The 24401-nt window shown below is 35.3% G+C and overlaps 1 protein-coding gene and 1 long non-coding RNA gene across 14 annotated transcripts in view; one reads left to right on the forward strand and one right to left on the reverse strand.

Moving 5' to 3' along the window:
• Positions 1-24401, forward strand: part of USP34 (ubiquitin specific peptidase 34) — a 231515-nt gene that overhangs the window by 49847 nt on the left and 157267 nt on the right. For all 13 annotated transcript variants that reach the window (XR_014253950.1, XM_082426527.1, XM_082426526.1 and 10 more), the window contains exons 4-8: positions 3920-3970; positions 4136-4285; positions 13514-13581; positions 17585-17777; positions 18882-18943. Coding sequence is in view for 12 of the 13 variants with exons in the window: in XM_082426527.1 (XP_082282653.1) it covers positions 3920-3970; positions 4136-4285; positions 13514-13581; positions 17585-17777; positions 18882-18943 (524 nt within the window). In the remaining variant the exon portion in view is untranslated. The remainder of the gene's footprint in view (positions 1-3919; positions 3971-4135; positions 4286-13513; positions 13582-17584; positions 17778-18881; positions 18944-24401) is intronic.
• Positions 1-24401, reverse strand: part of LOC309643713 — a 129826-nt gene that overhangs the window by 36412 nt on the left and 69013 nt on the right. The window lies entirely within an intron of this gene.

The following is a 24401-nucleotide window of genomic DNA, read 5'->3' on the forward strand; positions in this document are numbered from 1 at the left end:
AAAAAAAATTGTCCTTTACTGAAAATTTTTCACATTGAATTGAGACTATTTAAAAACATAGCCCAGGAGGTGGGTATTTTCCCTATTAGAATTCTCCATAAGAATATTTTAAATCAGACTGTGCTCTTTCTTCTAGAATTCTTAGCCTATTATCTTCCCATGTAGAAACCTTTTAATAAATCTCTTATATGACATCAGATGTTTATTAATCATTCTAAAAAATGTCATCTTGGAATCCTTTTTCAACAAAAAGGGGATCCATTTGTGCAAAGCTGCAAAATTTAATCTTAGGAACACCACACGAATGTGTTTTTAATGCCTTAAATTGATAATTGGAAGATGCTAAAAATAGTTTGGTTAGGGTCGTAGATATGTAAAATTCATGCAGAGTGTCTTAGAAATATTTTTTTTCCAGTTAAAAATCTCTTGATAGAGTTACAGCAATACTGAATCTGCCATTTTGCTCTCAAAATCAATTTCCTCATCAGTTTTTTAAAAATGATTTTCAAAAATGATAATCTCCAAATGTAGGCATAGTCACACTCCTTGTGGAATAAAATGCCCCATTATTACTATTCTTGAGGATCATTCCATGTGACTACTTGGTTGAAAGCAGTGGCTTCATAATCTTTAGGTAAAATTCTAATAAAAACCACTTTTGGATATAATAAAGGAGGAGTCTCCTTATACAGAATTCTGTATTCTTATACAGAATTCTAATCTCCTTATACAGAATTTATATGTGCTTCTTTAATATTCTGTTCATAATAGCTGTTTCCCAAGTTTCTAATATCTTAGTAATGAGATGTTATAAATACTCTAAAATTTCTAGTTTCTGTCCTCTGGCCGTGTTATTAAATATGTTAAGGGCCAGCTGTTTCAAAGGGTCTCTGATCAAAACCTTGATGTAGCATACATATATATTATAAAATTATGTGTATGTGTCTATATACATACACACAGATATCTTAAGAAAACTTAATATTTATTATGCAGTGCTATGGAGTTTACTATAGAGATGTTTAATTCCACCTTTTTATAAGGAGGTAGTCCATCCAGTCTTCCCCTCATACTGTTATATGCATCCTTTCCTGATAAGGCCTTTTATTTTTGGTTTTATTTATTTTTTTTAAGAGGCACAAATTGACCAAGACTCTAGGAGAAGATTCAGGACACCTGTGACTTTAGAAGCTTAGTCAGTATCCTTATTTCATGTAAGAGGAAACTGACTTACAAAGTTTAAAAGTTTTGATCACATTTGCATAGCATATTGCTGAGAGAGTTCTAGAATTCAGGTCTTAATTCTACTGCATTGTTTCTCAAATGTTTCAGACTAATCACTAACTATTGTAATCCCTTGCCAATAGTGAATAAGATGGGAATTTGAAGCCTCTCCTCCTCCTCCCTTCCTCCCTCCATCCTTCTTTCCCTCCTATTGAAGTTGAAAATATTTTTAAAGATGTAGTAATTTAAAATAAATAATATTAATTCACATTAAAAGTTTTGTGGAGGCCAGTGGCATTCTCTTCCTAATTCTGAATAATATAGGTAATTCTATCAAATGAGGTATTGCTCTAGTGTTAAGTATTTTTCTTAGAGCGAGATGAGTATAAAAATTGTAGAGAGAAGAGAGATCATTGCCCTTCTGTTAAAGGTAGGTATAATATGCTCTGGCAGATTAAATACATATATTTTCCAAGTTTTTGAATCTAGGCTGGTTTTTTTTCTTGCCACTTTCTACTGACTTTTAATTCACCCTTTTTTTAAAAATAAAAAATTAAATGTTTTAAATTTACTCTTTTAAAGTATACACTTTAATAAGTAACCATCACTACTATCTAATTCCAACATCAATGACTTCTTTTTATGCAAATATTTTATTCCTAATCCTCTAGCCTTCAATTCTTTGTGGTTAGATCATAGAGCAGCATTTGCTTAATTAGGTATAGAATTACTTTCTAGTTACTCATTTATTTCTCTTTGTTTTAAAGTATCTTTTAAAGTAATAGGCATATTCCTCTGTTTAGCTCTAGAAAGAGAGTGCCATCATCTTATGTAATAAATGTGAGGTTTTGGGGGAAAAAACAAAAACTTAAAAAATTCTTGATAGGTTTCTTAACACCTTTTCAGGGATCCTCTATAATGAGAGCTTTTGAGAGAAGATTCAGCTTTTAGCAAGACTTCCTAGTGTTGCTCCTAGTATTGTTACCAACAGATCTATGTTAACTCTTAACATACTACTTAAAATGAGATTGTAATAACACCTTAGGGTAGTGGCTTCATGTATCCAGAGTAGAAATATGAAATGGTAAAACAGATCTTCTGAGTAGCTAAAATAGATATAACCAAGTCCATGAGTAACATTTTGCACATCAGAATAGAATTCTGTTAGGAGAATTTCTAGCTGTGTCCATGTTAGGCACTAGAAATCTTGACTCCAGTTTGATATTTCAGCATGGTTCATCTGGTCCATGAATCGTATTTAGTAATACCACAGGAGTTCTTATATTCTGGATTTTTTGAAGACAAAAGGTTTGCTAAGAATAACTTAAAACTTTAACTGTGGCCCTGGTAGTAGAGGCTTGAGAATACATTTAAGGAGGTTTAGTGCACTTAATTTGACAAGTGTTTTGACCTCTCTTAGGACAGTTTTTGATTATTCTGAAATGTTCTGAGAGTTTTATGTATGCTCTCAATCAGTTGTTTTCAAACTTTATTTCAGCAGTCAAACTTTATTTAAAACAGGTAACAGCAAAGAATGAATGGGTTCCTTTGGCAGCTAACTTTTCAGCTGAAAGTATCTAACTTTCTGATTATAAAAGTAACACTTTCAGTATGACTAAAAAAAATAGACTATACAAAATATAGAGTTTAAAAGGCCTTGAATCTTTCCTTTTTCTCCATTCTCTTGTCAAAAAAAATTGTTATGAAATTAGTTCAGATACTTTCAGACATTTAAAAATTTATGAAAATTAGATCATGTTCATAAATTCTGTTTTTAACAAATACAGGATATTACCTTTATATGCCTGTGCATATGGAATTCACCTTATTTATTTTTTTGATTCACCTTATTTTTAACAGCCCTTTAAAGGTATACTTTACATACCATAAAAATCACTTGCTTAAAGTATATATTATTTTCATAAATCTATGGATCCGTGCAACCATTACCGCATTTCAATTTGAGAACATTTTCATCATCCCAAAAAGATAATCCCTCATGCCGTTTCACCTTATTATTTTTGAAGGCCGCATAAGACCCTAGATGGTTATGTCACCATTTATTTAACCAGCCTATTGATGGATATTGAAGTTGTTTCTAATTTTGAGATGTTATAAATAGTTTCAGTGAGCATCATTATACATACATTTTCTAGCACTACTTTTACTAGTTGTTTAGGATAAATAACCAGAAGTTGAATTGCTGGGTCAAAGGGAAGGTACATTTTAAATGTTGATAGGTAACTGCCAAATTATCCTCCAACAAGGTCATACCAGCTTATATTCACACCAACAGTGGATGAGTATGCTTTTAGGTAGTTTAAATCTTATGTATGGAAAGCATGTTGTGGAACTTTTGAGTACCTCTAGCGAATTCCCGAGTACAGTTTCAAAACCACTTAACTAAGTCAAAAATTACCCCAATTATTTAAGGAAAGGTTTTTGTTTAAGAAGGCAAAATAATTTGTAGCACATAGTATAGAAAGATTTCTTTGGAGAAGAGTTAAAATATACTTTAGAACTGAATCATATTAGCTTCAGTTAGGAATACTGCTGTTCATGATGAGAAGCAATTGTACAATTGGTGAGTTTTTATAAAATCAGTCTTTAAAAAAATCATAGTTTTTAAAGATTGTCATGTAGTAGTGTGATGTAATTGTATTTACCTTTTTTTCTTTTTTTTTTTTTAAATCAGGATATATCAACCCAAGAAAGCAACATATTAGGGGCATTCTGTGATATGAATGTAAGTGTTTATCTCTTTTCATTCTTAGGTTTATGGAAAATTTTACTTTTTTGTTCATGTAAGTCTTTTTGAGTTTATGTCTGACCAGTATCTTTCCAGTACTGGTAATAAAATAAAAATTGTTCCTGATAAGTTTTAAAATAATAGATTTTCTTTTTTCTTCAGGATGTAGAAGTACCATTGCATTTACTTCGTTATGTATGTCTGTTTTGTGGGAAAAATGGCCTTTCTCTCATGAAGGACTGCTTTGAATATGGAACTCCTGAAACTCTGCCATTTCTTATAGCACATGCATTTATTACAGTTGTATCTAATGTAAGTATTGTTTGGAATTGGTTTTAATATTGGGATCAAAGTCTAGTATTTTAATAACATGAATTTTTATGTCCAGAAAAGGCAGGTTATGAGTGATTTGCATATACAATCCTGTTTTTTTGATTATACTTTGAAAAAATCGAGTACAGAAATCTTTTTTTAAAAAGTCTTTGTTATAATACAATTGGAATTTGTATCAGCGGTTAGGACTCGGTGCTTTCACTGCTGTGGCCTGGGTTCAATCCCTGGTTGGGGAACTAAGATCCCGCAAGCCGCACGGCACAGCCAAAAAAAAAAAAAAAAAGAAGAATTTAAGTTAACTAGGTAAATTTAGCCATCTACCTCTTGAGCCAGGGATTTTGTACTGGGAAATTTTCGAGTTTTTGGTTACTTAAATGATGGTTAGCCTAGCCTAGGGCACTACTACAGTGTGTCTGACTTCCCTGTATATTGCAAGTGAAGAACGAACATTTCTTTTTGCCTTTGTAAAGAAGATAATTCTTTCGAATGTTGTGAATGTCAGCTACTGTGAAGCACAATATGTGTGGAAGCAGAGAGAAATACATTTTACCACCTGTGTGTTAAAATTTAACCTAAAATAATCTTCTATTCTGGTCATCATTTAAAAAAATAGTGAAGCAAAACTTAAATCTAACTTTACCAAAGCCTGAATTCTTGTATTAACCGAATTACCTTAAGTAATAACTACTGTGAAATATTTCAAGTGTGTATATAAAATAAAAATACAGGGTGAAAAAAGACTGAACAAAATAACTTCGTTTCATCGTTTCCAGTGTAGAAATAACACTGGAGAGGACACTGGCTTTACTCAAATTTATTGAGTATCTGGAACTCCATGTTTCCTTATTTGAAATAATTAATTTGTATCAATGTCATTTTTAGTCCCCAAATTCCTTGGTTTCTGACAGGTTGAACATACTACATGTAATGGCAGTGTAGCATGGTAGGTTAAGAATATACACTTTGCAGTCACAATTGCATTTGAATTCTGAACCTGAGCTTCAACTTTTTAACTCGTAGAATGGGAATGATAAATATGGTGATCTGCCTTAAAAGATTGTTGTGAGGTTTTAAGATAGATTTTTAAGCTCTTATTAATAGCACCTGATACATAGTAAGCCCTTAGTGACTGGTGCTGCTATTTATTTTAGCTATTATTAACACTTACCTGATTCTGTTAGTCTGATTGACCTTGTTTGAAAGGAAGTTTTATTCAGTGTGGCTTCCTTTGGGAGAAAGAATAAAATACAGACTTTTGAGTGAACTTAAATCCTGTGTTGACCTTTTAATTTTAAACTGTCATAAATTTAGAGAGGGTAAATAACTGAGTTTGAAATCCAAAGTTCAAAAAATAATTTATCAACAGTTTTCCTTAATCAGGAATATTACCTGAATTATAATGTATTTCTTGAATTAATTTTACTAAATCTTGTTGTTAAAAGTCTATTATGGAAGCCTCGTTAAAGGCTTTAACTTATTGCTATCTCTTGAAAAGTAATCCTTTACTAAAGAAAAAGGTTTGGATTCTGTTTCATTTTTCTCTTCAGCCTTTTTGTGACTGCTAATTGGTGGGCTGTTGTCAATTTGCATAACTTTATCTTGTGACTCAACTGAGAACATTAAACCAAAGTTAAAAATTAGTCATACTGTTTAAATTAATAATTGTTTGGATACTATAATCTATGTTTGTTTTTTTCCTGAGAGTATAACATAATGTACTTTTTTTTTTTAACATCTTTATTGGAGTATAATTGCTTTACAATGGTGTGTTAGTTTCTGCTTTATAACAAAGTGACTCAGTTATACATATACATATGTTCCCATATCTCTTCCCTCTTGCGTCTCCCTCCCTCCCACCCTCCCTATCCCACCCCTCTAGGTGGTCACAAAGCACCGAGCTGATCTCCCTGTGCTATGCGGCTGCTTCCCACTAGCTATCTATTTTACATTTGGTAGTGTATATATGTCCATGCCACTCTCTCACCCTGTCACATCTTACCCCTCCCCCTCCCCATATCCTCAAGTCCATTCTCTAGTAGGTCTGTGTCTTTATTCCCGTCTTGCCACTAGGTTCTTCATGACCTTTTTTTTTTCCCCTTAGATTCCGTATATATGTGTTAGCATACTGTATTTGTTTTTCTCTTTCTGACTTATTTCACTCTGTATGACAGACTCTAACTCCATCCAGCTCACTACAAATACCTCCATTTCGTTTCTTTTTATGGCTGAGTAATATTTCATTGTATATATGTGCCACATCTTCTTTAGCCATTCTTCCGATGATGGACACTTAGGTTGCTTCCATGTCCTGGCTACATAATGTACTTTTTAAACAAAGGTTTTGTAACTTGATTGGGTAACTCTCATTTAGCATCTTTTCCTCATAAAAAAATATTTTTTGATTTTGCTTTCTTCATTCTAATTTTTTAAATATAGTTAATACTTTGGTGCAAAGTAAGAGCTTAAATTACAATTCTTTTTGTAATTAAGTTGTCTGCAGACCCTGTACTTTATTTTTTTCAGAGTTTGGAGTTTTTCTTAAGGGACTTGTGACATTTAAAGCAATATAAGTGTTGGCATGATTTCTCACCTTTTTTTTGGAGTTTTGACCACTCTGCCTGAAGTTTATATGAAAACACTTAGCAGCCACTTTAAACAATTGAAATAGACATCCTTTTGCATTTTGAGAAACTTTAAGGCCTGTAAATTTCAGACTTTTCTAGTCACATACAAATTGATCTAGAGCAGGGTAGTTTCCTTTAGTGGATCATTGTAAATTATAAACCCTGGTCGTTTCTGTATGTCTCATTTCTTTTCTTGAGAAATAGGCAGCTTGTTTAGCCATGTTGTTTCAGCTTTGGTAAGGCTGAAGGTCCCTTATTTGGGAATCTCTGATTTTCCAGGGGCTTTCATACAGGAACAAAAACGCCTACATTTAAATAATGAAAAAATTACTGGATTTTAGGGCAATCCTCTTCTTGAAAAGCAAAAAGTTCTGTGAATCATAAACTCTTTTTATGGTAAGGTAGGTAAGGCCTGACCTTATTGAGTACCTGTTTCTCCCACACTTGATTATAGTAAATCACACATTCAGAAGAAAACATGTTTATATCAGTTCCTGGGAACCAAACCATTCTGTTTGTTTTCTAGGGTCATTCCCTCACTCTTAATGAGGAAGGTGGTGTTATCTCCTAGAACCTTAGCTTGCAGCACAGGAAAACTCGCTTTGCCCTGAGTCTGAGTTATCAGCAAAGAAGGAAAACTCTTACTTTCATCAGTTAAGGTTCAAATCTGATAATAAGCTTAGGCCCATACATTTATTTCAGTCTCAAAAGTTTGCTTTAGCATTTCTAAAATAACACTGACTGTTGGGAGAGTTCTCAATTTTGCACAAGTACTACTCCACTCTTATAAGGATCTATTCTTAGTAATAATGACTGCAGCCTCAGGGAAAAAAACAAAATCTTTATATATGTAGTTTTCTTATTTTGTATTGGCCTTTAGATTTTCAGCAAAAGCAGTTAACCAATATTTAGCACAGCTTAGAGAAGTAGAATGTAGAGTCCTCATAGAAGTTTCCCCACTGAGATGCATGGTGAGTTATAGCTCATAGTGTGTATCCTGCCTCAGCCCTCAGCAAAGATGCCTGAGTTAGTCATCTCAGACATGACACCTTTTATTAATTACAAAATAACAAAGCCTAAGGGCTTTCCATAAAGAACTTAAGAGTCATGGGATTTATTTTATTAATATGAATGGAAAAGTACAAATGAGCCTTAATAAACCTCATGAATATATGCTTTATAAAACAGATATGACAAATTATTACCTAAGAGATGTTATCAGAGATGCAAACTTGTAGTAACACATCAGAAGACACAATAACAATTTCCAAACTGTCAGTTTCCTAAGACTGCTTTACAAAAAACACTAACAAGGACTATTTAATGTCAGAAGTTAGCCTGGGATTATACATTTTCATATATTTTCACACTAATCAGGAGAGTTCATTGACAGTTCAGTGAAGTTTTCATTTTGTCATTTTGTTAAAACTAGCTTTGTGATGCAGAATACTGCCTGCATTTATGCAGTTATAAGGGGATCAGACAATATTTTTTCCTATTCCTGAGATTTTTAACATGTACTTAGAAGGGCTACTAGAGCTTTGTTATCACCAAGATGGGGAAGCTCAAAACTTACAGTAAGGAAAGAAAAAGGACCTATATGATAAATAGCATATGGAATTTGATTCTTGTAATGTTATGCTTCATAGTAGTATTAAAGAATGTAGGTTTTACAGAGAAATAATCTTGGGCTTGTATTGTAGTTCTGTTATGTACTATCTAATTTTTTTGTTTGTTTTTGTTTGTTTTATTTAAAAATTTTTTATTGATGTACTATCTAATTTTGATTACATTATGTCTATAAGCCTCACTTTTTTCATCTATCAGAATGGAAGTATTAAGGTTCAGTAAATGGTAGCTCTTCTTTCTATTAAAAATTTCTTTCCAATGTTGACATTTTTTCCCTTGTCATTTTTATTTAAATTTTTGTTCGTTGGCATATTTGTTTATCCCCAAATAAAAGGTATCACTGTACCTATTTTCATTTTCTTCCTCTCTAATGTATCTTATATATAATTGAATCTGTTAACCTTTTTAAAAAATTTGAAATAAACATATAGAAAAGTGAACAGAATAAGATATGGCTCAGTGACTTAATGAAGTGACTATCCCATTTAACCACTACCCATGTCAAGAAACAAATCATTGTCAACTCCCCAGAAGCCTCCTTTATGATTCCTCTAAGTCACTGTCCCATCTCTTTGCCCTTAAAGGTGAACACAATTCATATTTTTATTTCTTGCTTTTCTTTGTTTTACTTAAGCTTATATCCCTAAATACTGTGATTTAGTTTTGTCTCTTGCTAACCGTATAAGTGGAATCACATAAAATGCATTCTTTCATGTATGGCTACTTTTAACATTGAGATTTATATTGCATGTAGTTCGAGTTGCTCATTTTGATTGTTGTATAATACTCCTTTAAAAATATACCAACATTGATCTCTTTTACTGGTGATGGACGTTTAGGTTATTACTGTTAATGTGGTGTCAGCATTCTCTTACATGTCTTTTGGTGCATATGTGCATGCATTGTATTTTCATATATATCTAGTAGTGGAATTTCTTTATCACAGGGTATACATATATTCAGTTTTACACATTAATGCTAAGATTTTCCGAAGTGATTGTATTAATTTACACTCTTACCAAGAATGAGAGTTCCCATTGCTCCATATCCTTGCAAACACGTAGTATTCTAACTCTTAGAGATTCCTGATGAACTAATAGTAGTATCTCATTGTGGTCTACTTTTGTGTTTTTAAATGACTAAAGAGATTGAGCACCATTGCATGGGCATATTAGCCATTTCAATATTTTTCGAGAAGTGTCAGTTCAAGTTTTTTTAATCCGTTTTAAAAATCAAATTGTTTGCCTTTTCCTTACGAATGTGTGGAGATTCCTTATATGTTTTGGATACAAGTCTTTTGCCTGACATTTATGTATTGCTAATATCTTCTTCAACTCTGGTTTTGCTTTTCATTCTCTTATGTCTTTTAAGAGTTATTTTTAATTTAACTATAGTTGATTTACAGTACTGTGTTAGTTTCAGGTGTACAGCTTCAGATTCTTTTTCATTATAGGTTAGTACAAGATACTGAATATAGTTCCATGTGCTATACAGTAAATCCTTGTTGTTTATTTTATATGTAGTAGTGTGTATCTATTAATCCCATACTCCCAGTTTATCCTTCCCTCTCCCCCTTCCCCTTTGGTAACCATAAGTTTGTTTCCTGTTTTGTACAGAAGTTGATTTGTATTATTTTTTTAGATGCCATGTATAAATGATACCTTATAGAATTTGTCTTTCTCTGCCTAACTTACTTTACTTAATATGCAAATCTTTAGGTCCATCCACGTTGCTGCAAATGGAAGGATTTCTTTTTTTTTTTTAATGGCTAGGTAATATTCTGTTGTGTATGTATACCACATCTTCTTTATCCATTCATCTGTCGATGGACATTTAGGTTGCTTTTATGTCTTGGCTATTGTGAATATTGCTGCTGTGAACATTGGGGGGTGCATGTACCTTTTTGAATTAGGGTTTTTGTCTTTTCAGAATATATGCCCAGGAGTGGATCATATGGTAACTCTATTTTTAGTTTTTAAAGGAATCTCCAGACTGTTTTCTATAGGGCTTCACCAATTTACGTTCCCACCAATAGTGTAGGAGGGTTCCCTTTTCTCCAAACCCTCTCTAGCATTTATTATTTCTGGACTTTTTGATGATGGCTATTCTGACTGGTGTGAGGTGTCGTTTTGATTTCATTAAGAGTTATTTTCTAACCAAACTTAATGGTGTATAATTTATAATAAATTTTTTTCTTTATGGTTAATGTTTTCATTAATGGATAAAAAATCTTTCTTATGAAGATATTTTTCTATGTTCTGCAATTTTTATTACGTTACTTTCACATTTTTATCTATAGTTCAGTTGGAATTGACTTTTGTGTGTGGTGTGTGAGGGATCAGGATTCATTTTCTTTTCTATATAGACAGAAGCTGGACCTATCACTATAGCAAAGACAGTCCTTTCCTATTTGTTCTGAAGTATCATTTTGTCATAAATCAGGTATCTTTATGTGTCTTCTTGTGCATGGGTCTGGGATTTCTAGTATATTCCATTAGTCTGTTTGATTAGTCTTGTGCTGTTTTGCATACCGTCTTAATTTCTGCTGCTTTATAAGAAGTCTTGCTATCTGGTAAAGCAAGTTCTACCTCCCTGTCATTTTTTTAAAAAATTTATTAAGGTGTAACTGACAGATAACATTAGTTTCAGGTGATTCAATATTTGTATATGTTACAAAATGATTACCACAGGAAGTCTAGTTAACGTCTGACACCATTCATAGTTAACAAATAGTTTTTTTATGAGAACTTTTAAGAACTATTAGCACTTTCAAATATGCAAAACAGTTTTTTTTTTAAAGCATACTATTTTCTTTTTAATTAATTAATTAATTAATTTATTTTTGCCTGTGTTGGGTCTTCGTTTCTGTGCGAGGGCTTTCTCTAGTTGCGGCAAGCGGGGGCCACTCTTCATCGCGGTGCGCAGGCCTCTCACTGTCGTGGCCTCTCTTGTTGCGGAGCACAGGCTCCAGACGCGCAGGCTCAGTAGTTGTGGCTCACGGGCCTAGTTGCTCCGCGGCATGTGGGATCTTCCCAGACCAGGGCCCGAACCCGTGTCCCCCGCATTGGCAGGCGGACTCTCAACCACTGCGCCACCAGGGAAGCCCGCAAAACAGTTTTATTAAGTATAGTCACCATGCATTATATCTCTACTCCCTGTCATTCTTAAAGAGTGTTTTGTCTCTTCTTGGACTTTTGCATTTGGAATCAGTGCCTGAAGTTCCACGTATAAACCTTTTTGGGTTGCATTGAATCTGTAAATCAATTTGCGGAGAACTGTCATCTCTGCAATATTGAGTCTTCTAATGTATAAATATGGTAAATGTGTTTTTATTTACATGCTTTAAGATTTGTCTCATAATTTTCTGTATTTATGTGGAGATGTTATATATCTTTGTTAGACAATTTCTAGGCACATGATATTTTTTGATGCTATTGTAAAGAGAATATTTTTGAAAATTTTATTATTTTTTTCTGGTATGTAAGATGTGTATATATGTATTATATATATGTAATATAGTATGTGTGTGTATGTATGTATATATATGTGTGTATATTAATTCATTACTTATATTAACTTTCTAAGCAGCAATCTTGCTAAACTAGTTAATTCCAAAAAGGTTTATCTGAAAATTATTTTGGATTTCTTACTTACATAATCACATCATCTCAGAGTAATATTGATTTTAATTCTTCCGTTTTAGTCTTATGCCTTTTATTCAGTTTCTTGTCTGTTGCACTGTCTAGGACCTTCAGTTTAAGTTGAATTAAAGATATTCTTGTCTTGTTCCTAGTCTCAGAGGGAAGAGTTTTAGCATTTCACCGTTAGTATTGTATTTGCTATAGGACTTATGTTTCATTAGATTAAAGTGAAGCCATGCAGTCTGTATTTACAAATTTGTTTTCAATTTGTATTACTTGCATGTGTTAAGGCTTAGTATTGTAGTTTCTTGTTTGATGATTTGCTTAGGATTTTTTTCTTATATGATATTAAAACCACGATTTATGAGAATAAAACTAATATAAGCACATTAGATTTAGAAATGGGCTGGAATATTATGCAGAAAAAATTAAGTGAACAGATTATTATAACTTTCATTATAACTTAGATTGGGATACTTACAGTAAGAGTTTAATTAAGCAAATAGTTGTTGATATTGTGATCAGTGTTTGACTCTATAAAATATATTTGTCTTAGATGGATATTGAAGTGACCAGATATCAGGTAATTTGATATTTTTTAGAAGGAAGGATGATTTATTAAAAAATTAACTTAGGGCTTCCCTGGTGGCACAGTGGTTGAGAATCTGCCTGCCAATGCAGGGGACACGGGTTCGAGCCCTGGTCTGGGAAGATCCCACATGCCGTGGAGCAGCTAGGCCCGTGAGCCACAACTACTGAGCCTGCGCATCTGGAGCTTGTGCTCTGCAACAAGAGAGGCCGCAACAGTGAGAGGCCCGCGCACCGCGGTGAAGAGTGGCCCTCGCTCGCCGCAACTAGAGAAAGCCCTCGCACAGAAACGAAGACCCAACACAGCCAAACATAAATAAATAAATAAATATAGCCATGTGTACCTGTCAATTCCAAACTCCCTAACTATCCCTTAAAAAAAAAAATTTAATTTAGTTCTATAGTATTTGGGTTGCTACCATACAAAGAGGTATAGAGTAGCAGGTAGTAAGATGTTACTTGGATAGATGGTTCTCCCTTTTCAGGAAGAAACTGATAGTAATTCTTCAGATTGATTTTAGGTATATGGATTAGAAATGTTTATAGGTTAAATTACTTACCTGATATGTGTGCAGTCGTATTTCTTAGTTTATCCTTTTCAAAATAGATGAAATATATTTAGTTTTTAGAGGCCGGAAAATACTAAATGTTCTTATTTTTAATTAAAGACATATGTATTTCACATATTCATTAATCATTAATATCATTTTTATGTTTCTTTATAGATTAGAATATGGCTACATATCCCTGCTGTCATGCAGCACATTATCCCTTTTAGGACATATGTTATCAGGTAAGTTTATAAAATCTTTCCCCCCTGGTTATCAGCGTAGTAATGTTTAAACTATTCATAACATAGTACAGAATTATATTGTTTGAAAGTCCTTTGTATTCACATCCTCCAGAGAAAATTTTTGACAATTTGATGTATTTTTTAATGCACCTATGTAGGTTTATATTTAATGTTTACTTTTAAGCAATTTATGTTGGAATTTTTTTTTATGTGAGTATAAAGAATTAAACAGATTAACAGTGGTTGCATGATATTCCACTATATTTATTCAGTCAACAGATGTATACTAAGTATTATGTTGTAGGCACTGGAGATACAGCAGAGAAGAAAATATTTCTGTTTTTGTGCAGGCTGTGTGCACAATAAGTAAATGATACAGTTCATCAGAAAGTCATGAGTATGGCGGAGAAAAATAGCAGCAAGGGTGGATTGAGAGTTCTAGAGGGCGGGTCACAATTATATCTATGGTATAGAGAAGGTCTCATTGGGGAAAGGGTGATATTTGAGTTCTGTAAGTCCCAACCTAAGAAGGAAACCTAAGACGAGGATAGAGATATTATCATATTGATTAGGCTTAGAGTGTAAACTGTTGGAGTTCTAAGATTGTATTTCTTGATAATATTTATGAGTTCTTTATAATTTTTATTCATTTGCAAAGATTTGAGTGCCTGCTATTTTCCGGTTACTGTTCAGGTTGTTGGAGAAAGTATCAGGAAAAGAATCAGATGGTGATGAATTCTATGCAAGTAAAGATAAGGTGATAGAGAATATGAGGCCTTTCTGAAAGGTGACATCTGAGGAACATGAATCTGCTAATCAGATGATAAGTAGAAGGACATATTTCAGGTAGAAGGAACATAAGGGCATAGGCTTTGAAGTTGGAAAGAATATGACATTAAAAAACTAGAAGTAGACTGGTGGAGCATAGTGTGTAAGGAGGTAAGATTATGATATGAGGTTGGATATAAACAGGGGCAGATTATTCAGGACCTTCAAGCCATTTTAAGGAGCTTGGATTTAATTTTAGCAGTGGGATCTATTGAAGGGTTTTAAGCAGATGAATCATGACGACGCTTTTTTTAAAAAATATTTTAAGCTGCTTAATTTGTAATCTCTTTTTAAAAAAATTTCTTTCTTTCTTTCTTTCTTTATTTTTGGCTGTGTTGGGTCTTTGTTGCTCCACGTGGGCTTTCTCTAGTTGTGGCGAGTGGGGGCTACTCCTCGTTGCGGTGCGCGGGCTTCTCATTGTGGTGGCTTCTCTTGTTGCAGAGCGTGGGCTCTAGGTAAACAGGCTTCAGTAGTTGTGGCACGCGGTCTTAGTAGTTGTGGCACACGGGTTAAGTTGCTCCGTGGCACGTGGGATCTTCCCGGACTAGGGCTCGAACCCGTGTCCCCTGCATTGGCAGGCATATTCTTAACCACTGCGCCACCAGGGAAGTCCTCATGATGGTTTTTAAAAGATCACTTTGGCCTTTAAGTGGCTCATAAATTACAGGAGTGTTGGAGGAGAAGCTAGGAGACCAATTGAAAAGTTAGTGGAGTAGTCCTGGAAAGAAGTGATGGTTACTTGTACAAGGATTGTTTATGGTGATTTGAAAATTGACTGGATATAGTTGAAAATGAAATCAATAAGGTTGGTGATTGTGGAGTTTAAGGAAAGGGGTAGCATAGTGGAAGACGCTTAGCTGCCCTCCCTTTGATTTCTCTTTTTGCTGTGAGTATCATTAACAGATGTGAAAGACTGGGAGAATTTAAAGACGTAATTTTCAGATGCCTATGGGACATTTAAGTGGCACTGGGAAATTGGGAATATAAGCCTGTAACTTAGAACAACAACGTTAATTTAGGAGTTGTCAGCATAAAGGTAGCACTTAAAAACCATGGGAATAGGACTTACCTGGTGGCACAGTGGTTAAGAATCCACCTGCCAGGGCTTCCTTGGTGGCGCAGTGGTTGAGAGTCTGCCTGCCAATGCAGGGGACACGGGTTCGATCCCCGGTCTGGGAGGATGCCACATGCTGTGGAGCAACTGGGCCCGTGAGCCACAATTACTGAGCCTGCGCATCTGGAGCCTGTGCTCCGCAACAAGAGAGGCCGCGATAGTGAGAGGCCTGCGCACCGTGATGAAGAGTGGCCCCCACTTGCCACAACTAGAGAGAAAGCCCTCGCAGGGAGGCGAAGACCCAACACAGCCATAAATGAATAGATAAATAAATAAGTAAAATTAAAAAAAAAAAAAGAATCCACCTGCCAGTGTAGGGGAGATGGGTTCAAGCCCTGGTCTGGGAAGATCCCACATGCCGTGGAGCAGCTAAGCCTGTGTGCCGCAACTACTGAGCCCATGTGCTGCAACTACTGAAGCCCGCATGCCTAGGGCCCGTGCTCTGCAACAAGAGAAGCCACCGCAATGAGAAGCCCTCGCACCGCAAAGAAGAGTAGCCCCCACTCGCCACAACTAGAGAAAGCCCGAGGGCAGCAATGAAGACCCATCACAGCCAAAAATAAATAAATAAATATTTTAAAAAACCTCATGGGAATAAATGAGGTCATCTGGGGAGAGAATGTAGAAAGAGAATAGAAGTGAATTGAGGGGACTTCCTTGGTGGTCCAGCGGGTAAAACTCCATGCTCCCAATGCAGGGGGCCCAGGTTCGATCCCTGGTCAGGGAACTAGATCCCACATGCATGCCGCAACTAAGAGTTTGCATGCCGCAACTGAGTCCACATGCTGCAACAAAGATCCCGCGTGCCGCAACTAAGACCTGGCGCGGGCTAAATTAAAACAAAAGAAGAATCTAGGATGGAGTGCTATATCAGTTTGCTTTTGCTGTGTGAGAAAACACCCAAAACTAGTAGCTTAAAATAACAGCCATTTATTATTTGTCACAGTTCTCTGGTTGGCTAGCTTTTCTGATCTGGGCTGACTTGGCTGGACCTGGGTGCTCTGTGATAGATAACCTCAGTCATTTGTCCTCTGGTTGGCAGGCTGATTGGTCTTGAGTGGTGAAGGTTGCTCACATGTATCTTGGCAGTTGGCTGGATGTCAGTTGGGGCATTAGCTGTCTCTCTCATCCAGCAGGCTGTCCTGAGTCCTTTTCTCAGTGGTGGAAGAGTTCCCAGCAAGAGAGGGCAAGCTCAAAGGCTTTTTAAGCTTCTGCTTATGTTACATCTCTTAATACCCCACTGGGCAAAGGAACCTTCATGGCAAAGCTCAGATGCAAGGAAGTAGAGGAATAAATGACACCTTTGATGGGAAGAGTGGTAAAGTCACATTGCAAAGACTATTATATAAAGTGATGGGAGGAATTTGGGGCCTTTCTGCAATCCATTACAAGCCCTGAGGAGCAATACTGTTGAAAGGTTGGGTACAGGAGGAGGAACCAACCAAATAGAATAGGTGGGGCCTGAGAGGAAAACCAGTGGTTTGTGATTTTTGAAAGCCAAAAAAGAATGATGTTTAAAATGTACACATTTTGAAGAATTTTGGCTGTGTTGGGGAGTAGATGTACTATTTATATGAAGTCAACTGAAATTTACTAAAACAGGAGCTGTATACATGACAGGTACTAGAGAATAGTAAAGTTTTACTGGAGGTGCAGGTGCAGAATCCGATGTTAAATGACTTGGCTCTATGCAGTTCCTCCCTCCCTTTCTCCCTCCCTCTTCCTCTCTCCCTCTTCCTCCCTCCCTCTTCCTCCCTCCCTCCCTTCCTCTCCTTCCCTGCTTTCCCCTCCCTCCCTTCCTTCCTTCCTTACATGTTGTGTTAGGCTTTGCAGTTCCTGATTCATGTTGGACTCTCAGCAAAGGACACATTGCCACAGGTCACAGTCCTTGAAGCATTACTTAGAAATAGTTTAAATTGGGAATATTAATCCCAGGATTCCAGGTTCTACTGTACTAAACAGTTTGGAGGTATGGAGCAAAGGAATATTATTGAATTATTGAGTGGTCTTCAGAAATAGTTTGCAAGTTTTTGTGTACGTTGTATTTCTGAATCATTTCAGGTATTTATGCAAGCTCTCTGATCAGGAGTTAAGACAGAGTGCGGCTCGCAACATGGCTGACTTAATGTGGAGCACAGTGAAAGAACCATTGGACACGACGTTATGCTTTGATAAAGAAAGCCTAGATCTTGCATTTAAGTACTTTATGTCACCTACTTTGACTATGAGGTTGGCTGGATTAAGTCAGATAACGGTAAGCTGTATTTGCTTTATTTTTGGTAATTTTTTGTTTGTCCTCTCAGACTATCATCATTATCATAATACCTAGTATTTATGGAGCCACTTATACCATGCTAGGCATTGTGCTAAGTACTTTACATGCATTACTTTGTGTGACCCGTACAAATAATTTCTATATGTTCTCTTTTTCTCTATTTTAAATATGAGGAGACTGAGGCTTAGATTTAGAAGGTTTTATACCTTAGGTCTTTTTGATTTCCTTCACTTTTTTTTTTTTTAAACTGTTCAGTTTTTTTGCATTTAGAAAGCAGTGTTTTCAGAGAGAAAAATAGTTGGAGATTATAAGTAGTTAATTAATTTTCCAGGCAGCAGCCACAGATTATTGGGCCATAGACCAAATTTGACTAACAGAAATGTTTGGTTTGCACAGTAGCAAGTAGTGTTTTAAATAGGGAGAAATACATGTTATTGGCTTCTCCTGGAGGGGTGGGGTGGGGAGAAAGACCTAGTGTCCTTGGGTCTGTCTTCTTGCATGACAACGATTTGCTAGAACTAAGTAGTTAGCTGCATTCTTTAGAATGGATATATTTTCTCTGGTTTACCAAGGTCTGCATTAGATTTACTCCTTTACATTTGGGGCCTGTTTTTGTAGTGTAGTTACTCTGAAGTAGCTAGATTGTACCCATGTATTGAATTTTGTGACCTAGATTTTACCATGTATTGGACTTTGTAAGTGTTGAAAACACTTAATGACAGTTTCCCAAATCAAATCTTAAAAATGTATGTCTGGAAGCCTTTCCTGAAATTTGGTTTGTAATGACATATTACTTGCTGCCTTGCATTAGATTTTTGTGTCTTTCCCTTGTTCAGCTTTTTCTCTAGCGTTCTTAGTGGAATAAAGCCTAAGTATTACTTGTGGAATGAATTAGTGTTTAAAAATGATAAAGGAAATAGCCAGACTAATTGGGAAGTATATATGTGTATCTGATTACCTATCTTATATTTTATACTTTTGATCTGGTTATTGATTATGATCTACATATATCAAACTGTGTTGGCAGTTGCTAACATATGCAAGAATAATTTTGGAAAAAATCTTTAATTTCTGTATTTATAGAATCAACTTCACACCTTCAATGATGTGTGCAATAATGAATCATTGGTATCAGACACAGAAACGTAAGTAGGAGCATTAAATTTATGCGTGAGTACACTATTTTAATGTGTAGCTGTTTATGTGGTAAATGTAATTGACTTTATTAGATTTGAAGTGTTTACTAGAAATTCTTTGCCTTGTGGCTTCATCTGTACAGTCTGTAACAAGCTTTCAGAGGAATATATTGCAATTCTTCTCTTTTTAAAAAAACATATAGTGTTATTTTTCACAAAATGCAAAGGGAGACTATTCATACAGGAGAATTTAATAGTAAAGAATATGGTACAGATAGTTTTCAGAAACCACACTTGATGCAGGAAAGGATCTCATTTAACACATTTTTCAGGGAAATAAACCAAGTTCATGATGCTCATGTATGAAAAGAAGTAGTTTTTACAGCTTAGGGCTTTTTAAAGTACTTAGAAATATTTATTTTTTCCAATATTTATTCCATTTAGTTGTCCATCCAGTATAGAAATCATTTTTTAAATCTTGGTAGTAATCTTTTATGCTTGAACAGGGTTACATAGTTTTTTGTTTGTTTGTTTTTGCTGCGCCGCTGTGCGGCTTGCAGGATCTTAGTTCTCTGACCAGGGATCAAACCCGTGCCCTCGGCAGTGAAAGCGCGGAATCTTAACCACTGGACCGCCAGGGAATTCCCCAGAGTTGCATAGTCTTAAGGTGTTAGAAAATTTGTAATTATATGAATGAGTCATATTTTTGCTTTACTGTAACTTTTATGCATTGATCTTAGTTTTGCTCTATGGAGCTAATCTCAGTTGAACCCAGCCCTTCATGAATTTGGAAACCAGAGACTATGTCTCTGCTTTTTCCCTCACATGTTATGGTTTTTAGATTTATCACCAGACAAGTCATTCACTTTTGGCAGCATTCTTTGTCAGTGGTCCCTTAAAATGTGTGCCCTAGAATTGGTAGTAGCATTATAAATTCTTGGTCATACTAGGAGGGCTATTTCACACAGTCAAGATATTATATAGATTATATCCAATGTATATAAAACTACAGCTCTGGATTTCCCATTTGACCCCTCAGTACCCACCCTCCCACCCCTTCAGACTGCCTCTAGGAGAATCTTAAAATTGCCAATGCAGTAATCACTCCCTATCCCTGCAAAAAGACAAACAAACAAAAAATCCTGGAATCACCAGTGCAGTAACCCCACATGTCCAGGTTAGGTCTCTGTGTTGCTGTGGATAGAGAAAAGAATGAATTCCATTCAAAAATGTGTAAGGTTTATACATACTAAAGATATGCTTAAGAGGGAGGAGAGTAAAAGTTTTGAGGAATAGTGGGTAGGACAGTTAAAGTTGGGAAGAGAAGGGTCCTGTACAGTGTGAAAAGATTGGAGCAGATACACAAAGTGATAAATATTGTTGAAGCCTGTGAATTGGGTCTCTCTTTTTAAGCAGTTTTACTAAGATATAGATACATATCATAAAACTCACCTGTTTTTATAATGAATTTTAGTAAATTTACACAGTTGTGCAACTGTCATCACAGCACAATTCTAGAACATTTACGTCACTTCAGAAAGGTCCCTTTTGCCCATTTGTAGTCAATCCCCATTCTCCCCACCACCCCCCACCCAGGGCCACACCGTGGCATGTGGCATCTTAATTCCCTGCCCAGGGATCAAACCCGTGCCCCCTGCAGTGGAAGCTCTGTCTTAACTGCTGGACCGCCAGGGAATTCCTTCAATCCTCATTCTTATCCCCAGCCCCACTAATCTTCTTTGTCTCTATAGATTTGCCCTTTTTGGGCATTTCCTATAAATGGAATCATATGACAGTGTTTTTTTCCATTGCCACCTTTCACTTATACTGTTTTTCTTGAGGTTCATTCATGTTGTGGTGTGAATCAGTACTTTGTTCCTTTTTATTGCTGAATAGTATTACATTATGTAGCTATATCACATTTTGTTTATCCTTTTACCAAAGTTGATGGATATTTTGAATGTTTCTACTTTTTGATTAGTATGAATAATGCTGCTTTAAACATTTGTGTACAAGTCTTTTTGTGGACATATGTTTTCATTTCTCTTGGTAGATACGTAGGAGTGCGATCACTGGTTTGTAAGGTCATTTTATGTTTAACTTTAAAAGAAACTGTCAAAATGTTTTCCAACATTTCTGTATTATTTTATATTCCCACTAGCAATGTATGAGGGTTCCAGTTTTTCCCCCAGTCTTGTCAGCACTTGTTTTTATCTTTTTGATTATAGCCATTATAGTGGGTATAAAGTGGCATTTCATTATGGTTTTAATTTACATTTGCCTAATTACTAAGGATGTTGAACATCTTTTTATATGGTTATTTGCCATTCTGTTTCTTCTTCACTGAATTGTTTGTTCACTTTTTGCCTAGCTTTTAGTTGGGTTATTTGTCTTGTTTTATGGATTAGCATATGATCTGTACCACAGAATATTCATATGTGCTTAAGAAGACTGTTTATTCAGCTGCTGTTGTATGGAGTGTTCAGTAGATGTCTTTTAGGTCTAATGAGTTTGTAATATTGTTTGTCTTCTGTATCCTTGTTGATTTTTTACCTACACTTGTTCTATTCCATTATCAAAAGTAGGGCATTGAAGTCTCCAACTTCAGTTTATCCTCATTTGTGGATTTTGTTTTTATGAATTTGCCTATTTGCTGCAATTTATTTGTAACCCCCAAATCAGTACTTTTGGTGCCCTCACAGTCATTTGCGGAATTGCACAGAGCAGTAAAAAATGAGTCTGCCAACGTGCACGTTTCCAACTGAAGTCATACAAGGTGATGCTCTGCGTTGTTTTAGCACTGGTACAGAAATGACCAGAGGAAGGAAGTGGTAAGAGGCAGTGCAGTATAGTGCAAGAAGCTCTGGCTGTGGGCTGGTTGAAGGGGATATGAATCCCAAGTCTAGCACATGGTATTGGGACAGCCTCAGTAAAGTCACCTCAACACACTTCTGAAGCTCATTTTCTCTTTTGTAAAATAGAGAAAATAGAATCTGATAAGAAGTTATTTTTAGGATTTAAGATTCAAGGGTTCAACATGAGTTAATTTAGTGTATAATTTTGTAGAACTCAGCTGCCATGAGTAACAAGAGTTGACTGTATTATTTGTTTTTTTGTCCTTTCAAATCTATGGTGAAATATTATATACAATGGAATTCTATTCAGCCATAAAAAAGAATGAAATCTTGCCATTTATGGTAACATGGATGGACCTTGAGTGCATTATACTAAGTGAAATAAGTCAGAGAAAGACATCGTATGATCTCATTTATATACGGACTTTAAAAACAAAAATGCTGAGATCAGCTCGGTGCTTTGTGACCACCTAGAGGGGTGGGATAGGGAGGGTGGGAGGGAGACGCAAGAGGGAGGGGATATGGGGATATATGTATACATATAGCTGATTCACTTTGTTATACAGCAGAAACTAACACAACATTGTAAAGCAATTACACTCCAATAAAGATGTTAAAAAAAAAAAAAAGAAAAAAAACCCCCAAAACCCTAAGCTTATAGACACAGAGAATAGATTGGTAGTTTCAGAGGCGTGGAGGTCAGAGGAGGGCAAAACAGGTGAAGGAGATCAAAAGGTACAAATTTTTAGTTATGAAATAAATAAGTCATGAGGATAGTAATGTATAGCATGGTGGCTATAGTTAATAATATAGTATTGCATATTTGAAAGTTGCTAGGAGAGTAGATCTTAAAAGCCCTCATCACAAGGGAAAAAATTTTTTTTCTAACTATATATGATGATGGGTGTTAACGACTTACTGTGGTGATCATTTAGCAATATATACAAATATTGAATCATTATGTTGTACACTTGAAACTAATATAATGTTATATGTCAGTTGTACCTCAATTATAAAAAGAGTTTTTAGAAAAAGAGGATCAAATAAAAGAAAGCAACATTGAGAGATCATTGTAATACCCAAATGAGAGCCACGTCTCTTTTTTCAGAGGGAATGGGGTAGGGGGAAGGATGTTGGTGGTCTATCTGTGATGGCATTTTTACATAAAGGGAAGAGCCTCCCTTGCATTGTTCTGACTGAAGTGGGAACTTCAAAACAAATCTTAGTTTTGTGAAACATCTTTCTTTAAAGGAGTTCTGCAAATGGATTGTAGAACAAATTGTGTACCTAAAGTTACTATATAAGATTTGCATTTAATCAAACCCTCTGTCTTCTTCCAGTCAGAGGCAAGCAGCAAGTCACATTATTGCACTGAGTCATTCTTTTAAAGAGAACCCACTCTAGGAAGCACTTGATGCTAATGACATGTTCTTTTTACCCATCAAAGCAGTGGGTGACAATAATTTAAAAAAATATTCAGGGGTTCAGTATTAGCTAACTCAGTGCAGTGACGTTATAGAATATAACTGCCAAGAGTAGTAAGAATTGGCTGTATTTCTTTTTCTCCCTTCAGTTTTGTTGTTTTTTGCTTCATGTATTTTAGGACATTTTGTTGGGTACATATATGTTTATAGTTGTTATGTTCCTGATAATTTCATCCTTTCATCATTATAAAATGTCCCTCTTTGTCTCTTTAAAACAATTTTTGGTTTAGTCTATTTTGTTTGATGTTAGCATAGCCACTGCAGCTTTATTATGTGTACTGTTTTCATGGTATATCTTTTTCCATCCTCTTACTTTCAACCTGTTTGTTTTTGGATCTAAAGTATGTCTCTTGGAGGTAGCATTTAGTTGGATTGAAAAAAAAAATCCACTCCTACCATCTCTCCCTTTTGATAGGAGTATTTAATCCAGTTACTCTTAATATTATTTATATAGTTGGATTTATGCCTGCCATTTTGCTGTTGGGTTTTTGTATGTCTTCCTTAAAAAATTTTTTTTTCTATTTCTCCTTTACTGCCTTATTTTGCAGTATGTCAGTATACGGTAGTACAGTTGTCCCTTGGTATATGCGGGGGATTGGTTCCAGGATCACCTGCGGATACCAAAATCTGCAGATGCTCAAGTCCCTTATATAAAGTCATGTAGTGTTTGCATATAAGCTGTACACATCCTCCTGTATACTTTAAATCATCTCTTGATTACTTACAATACCTAATACAATGTAGGTGTTATGTAAATAGTTGCAAGCATGTGGCAAATTCAAGTTTTGCCTTTTGGAACTTTCTGGAATTTTTTGAAGAAATATTTTTGATCCTCTGTTGGTTGCATCTGTGGATGCAGAACCCATGGATACAGAGGGAGTACTGTATACCATTTTAATTCCATTTTTTTATACTTTAAAAATTATTTTGCCAGTGGTTGCTTTATGGGTTATAATATGCATCTTAATTTAATACTGTCTATTTCACATTAATAACAATTCTAGTAAAATATAGGAACAGTGCTTCAGTATAGCTCTATTCCTTTGTTTCTGATAAGAAGTCAGCTGCGAATCTTATTGTGGTTCCTTTCTGTGTGCTTAGTTCTTTTTGTCTTGCTGCTTTTAAGAT

The sequence above is a fragment of the Balaenoptera physalus genome (assembly GCF_965194825.1).
Source record: "Balaenoptera physalus genome assembly, chromosome: 15".
NCBI classification, from domain to species: Eukaryota; Metazoa; Chordata; class Mammalia; order Artiodactyla; family Balaenopteridae; genus Balaenoptera; species Balaenoptera physalus.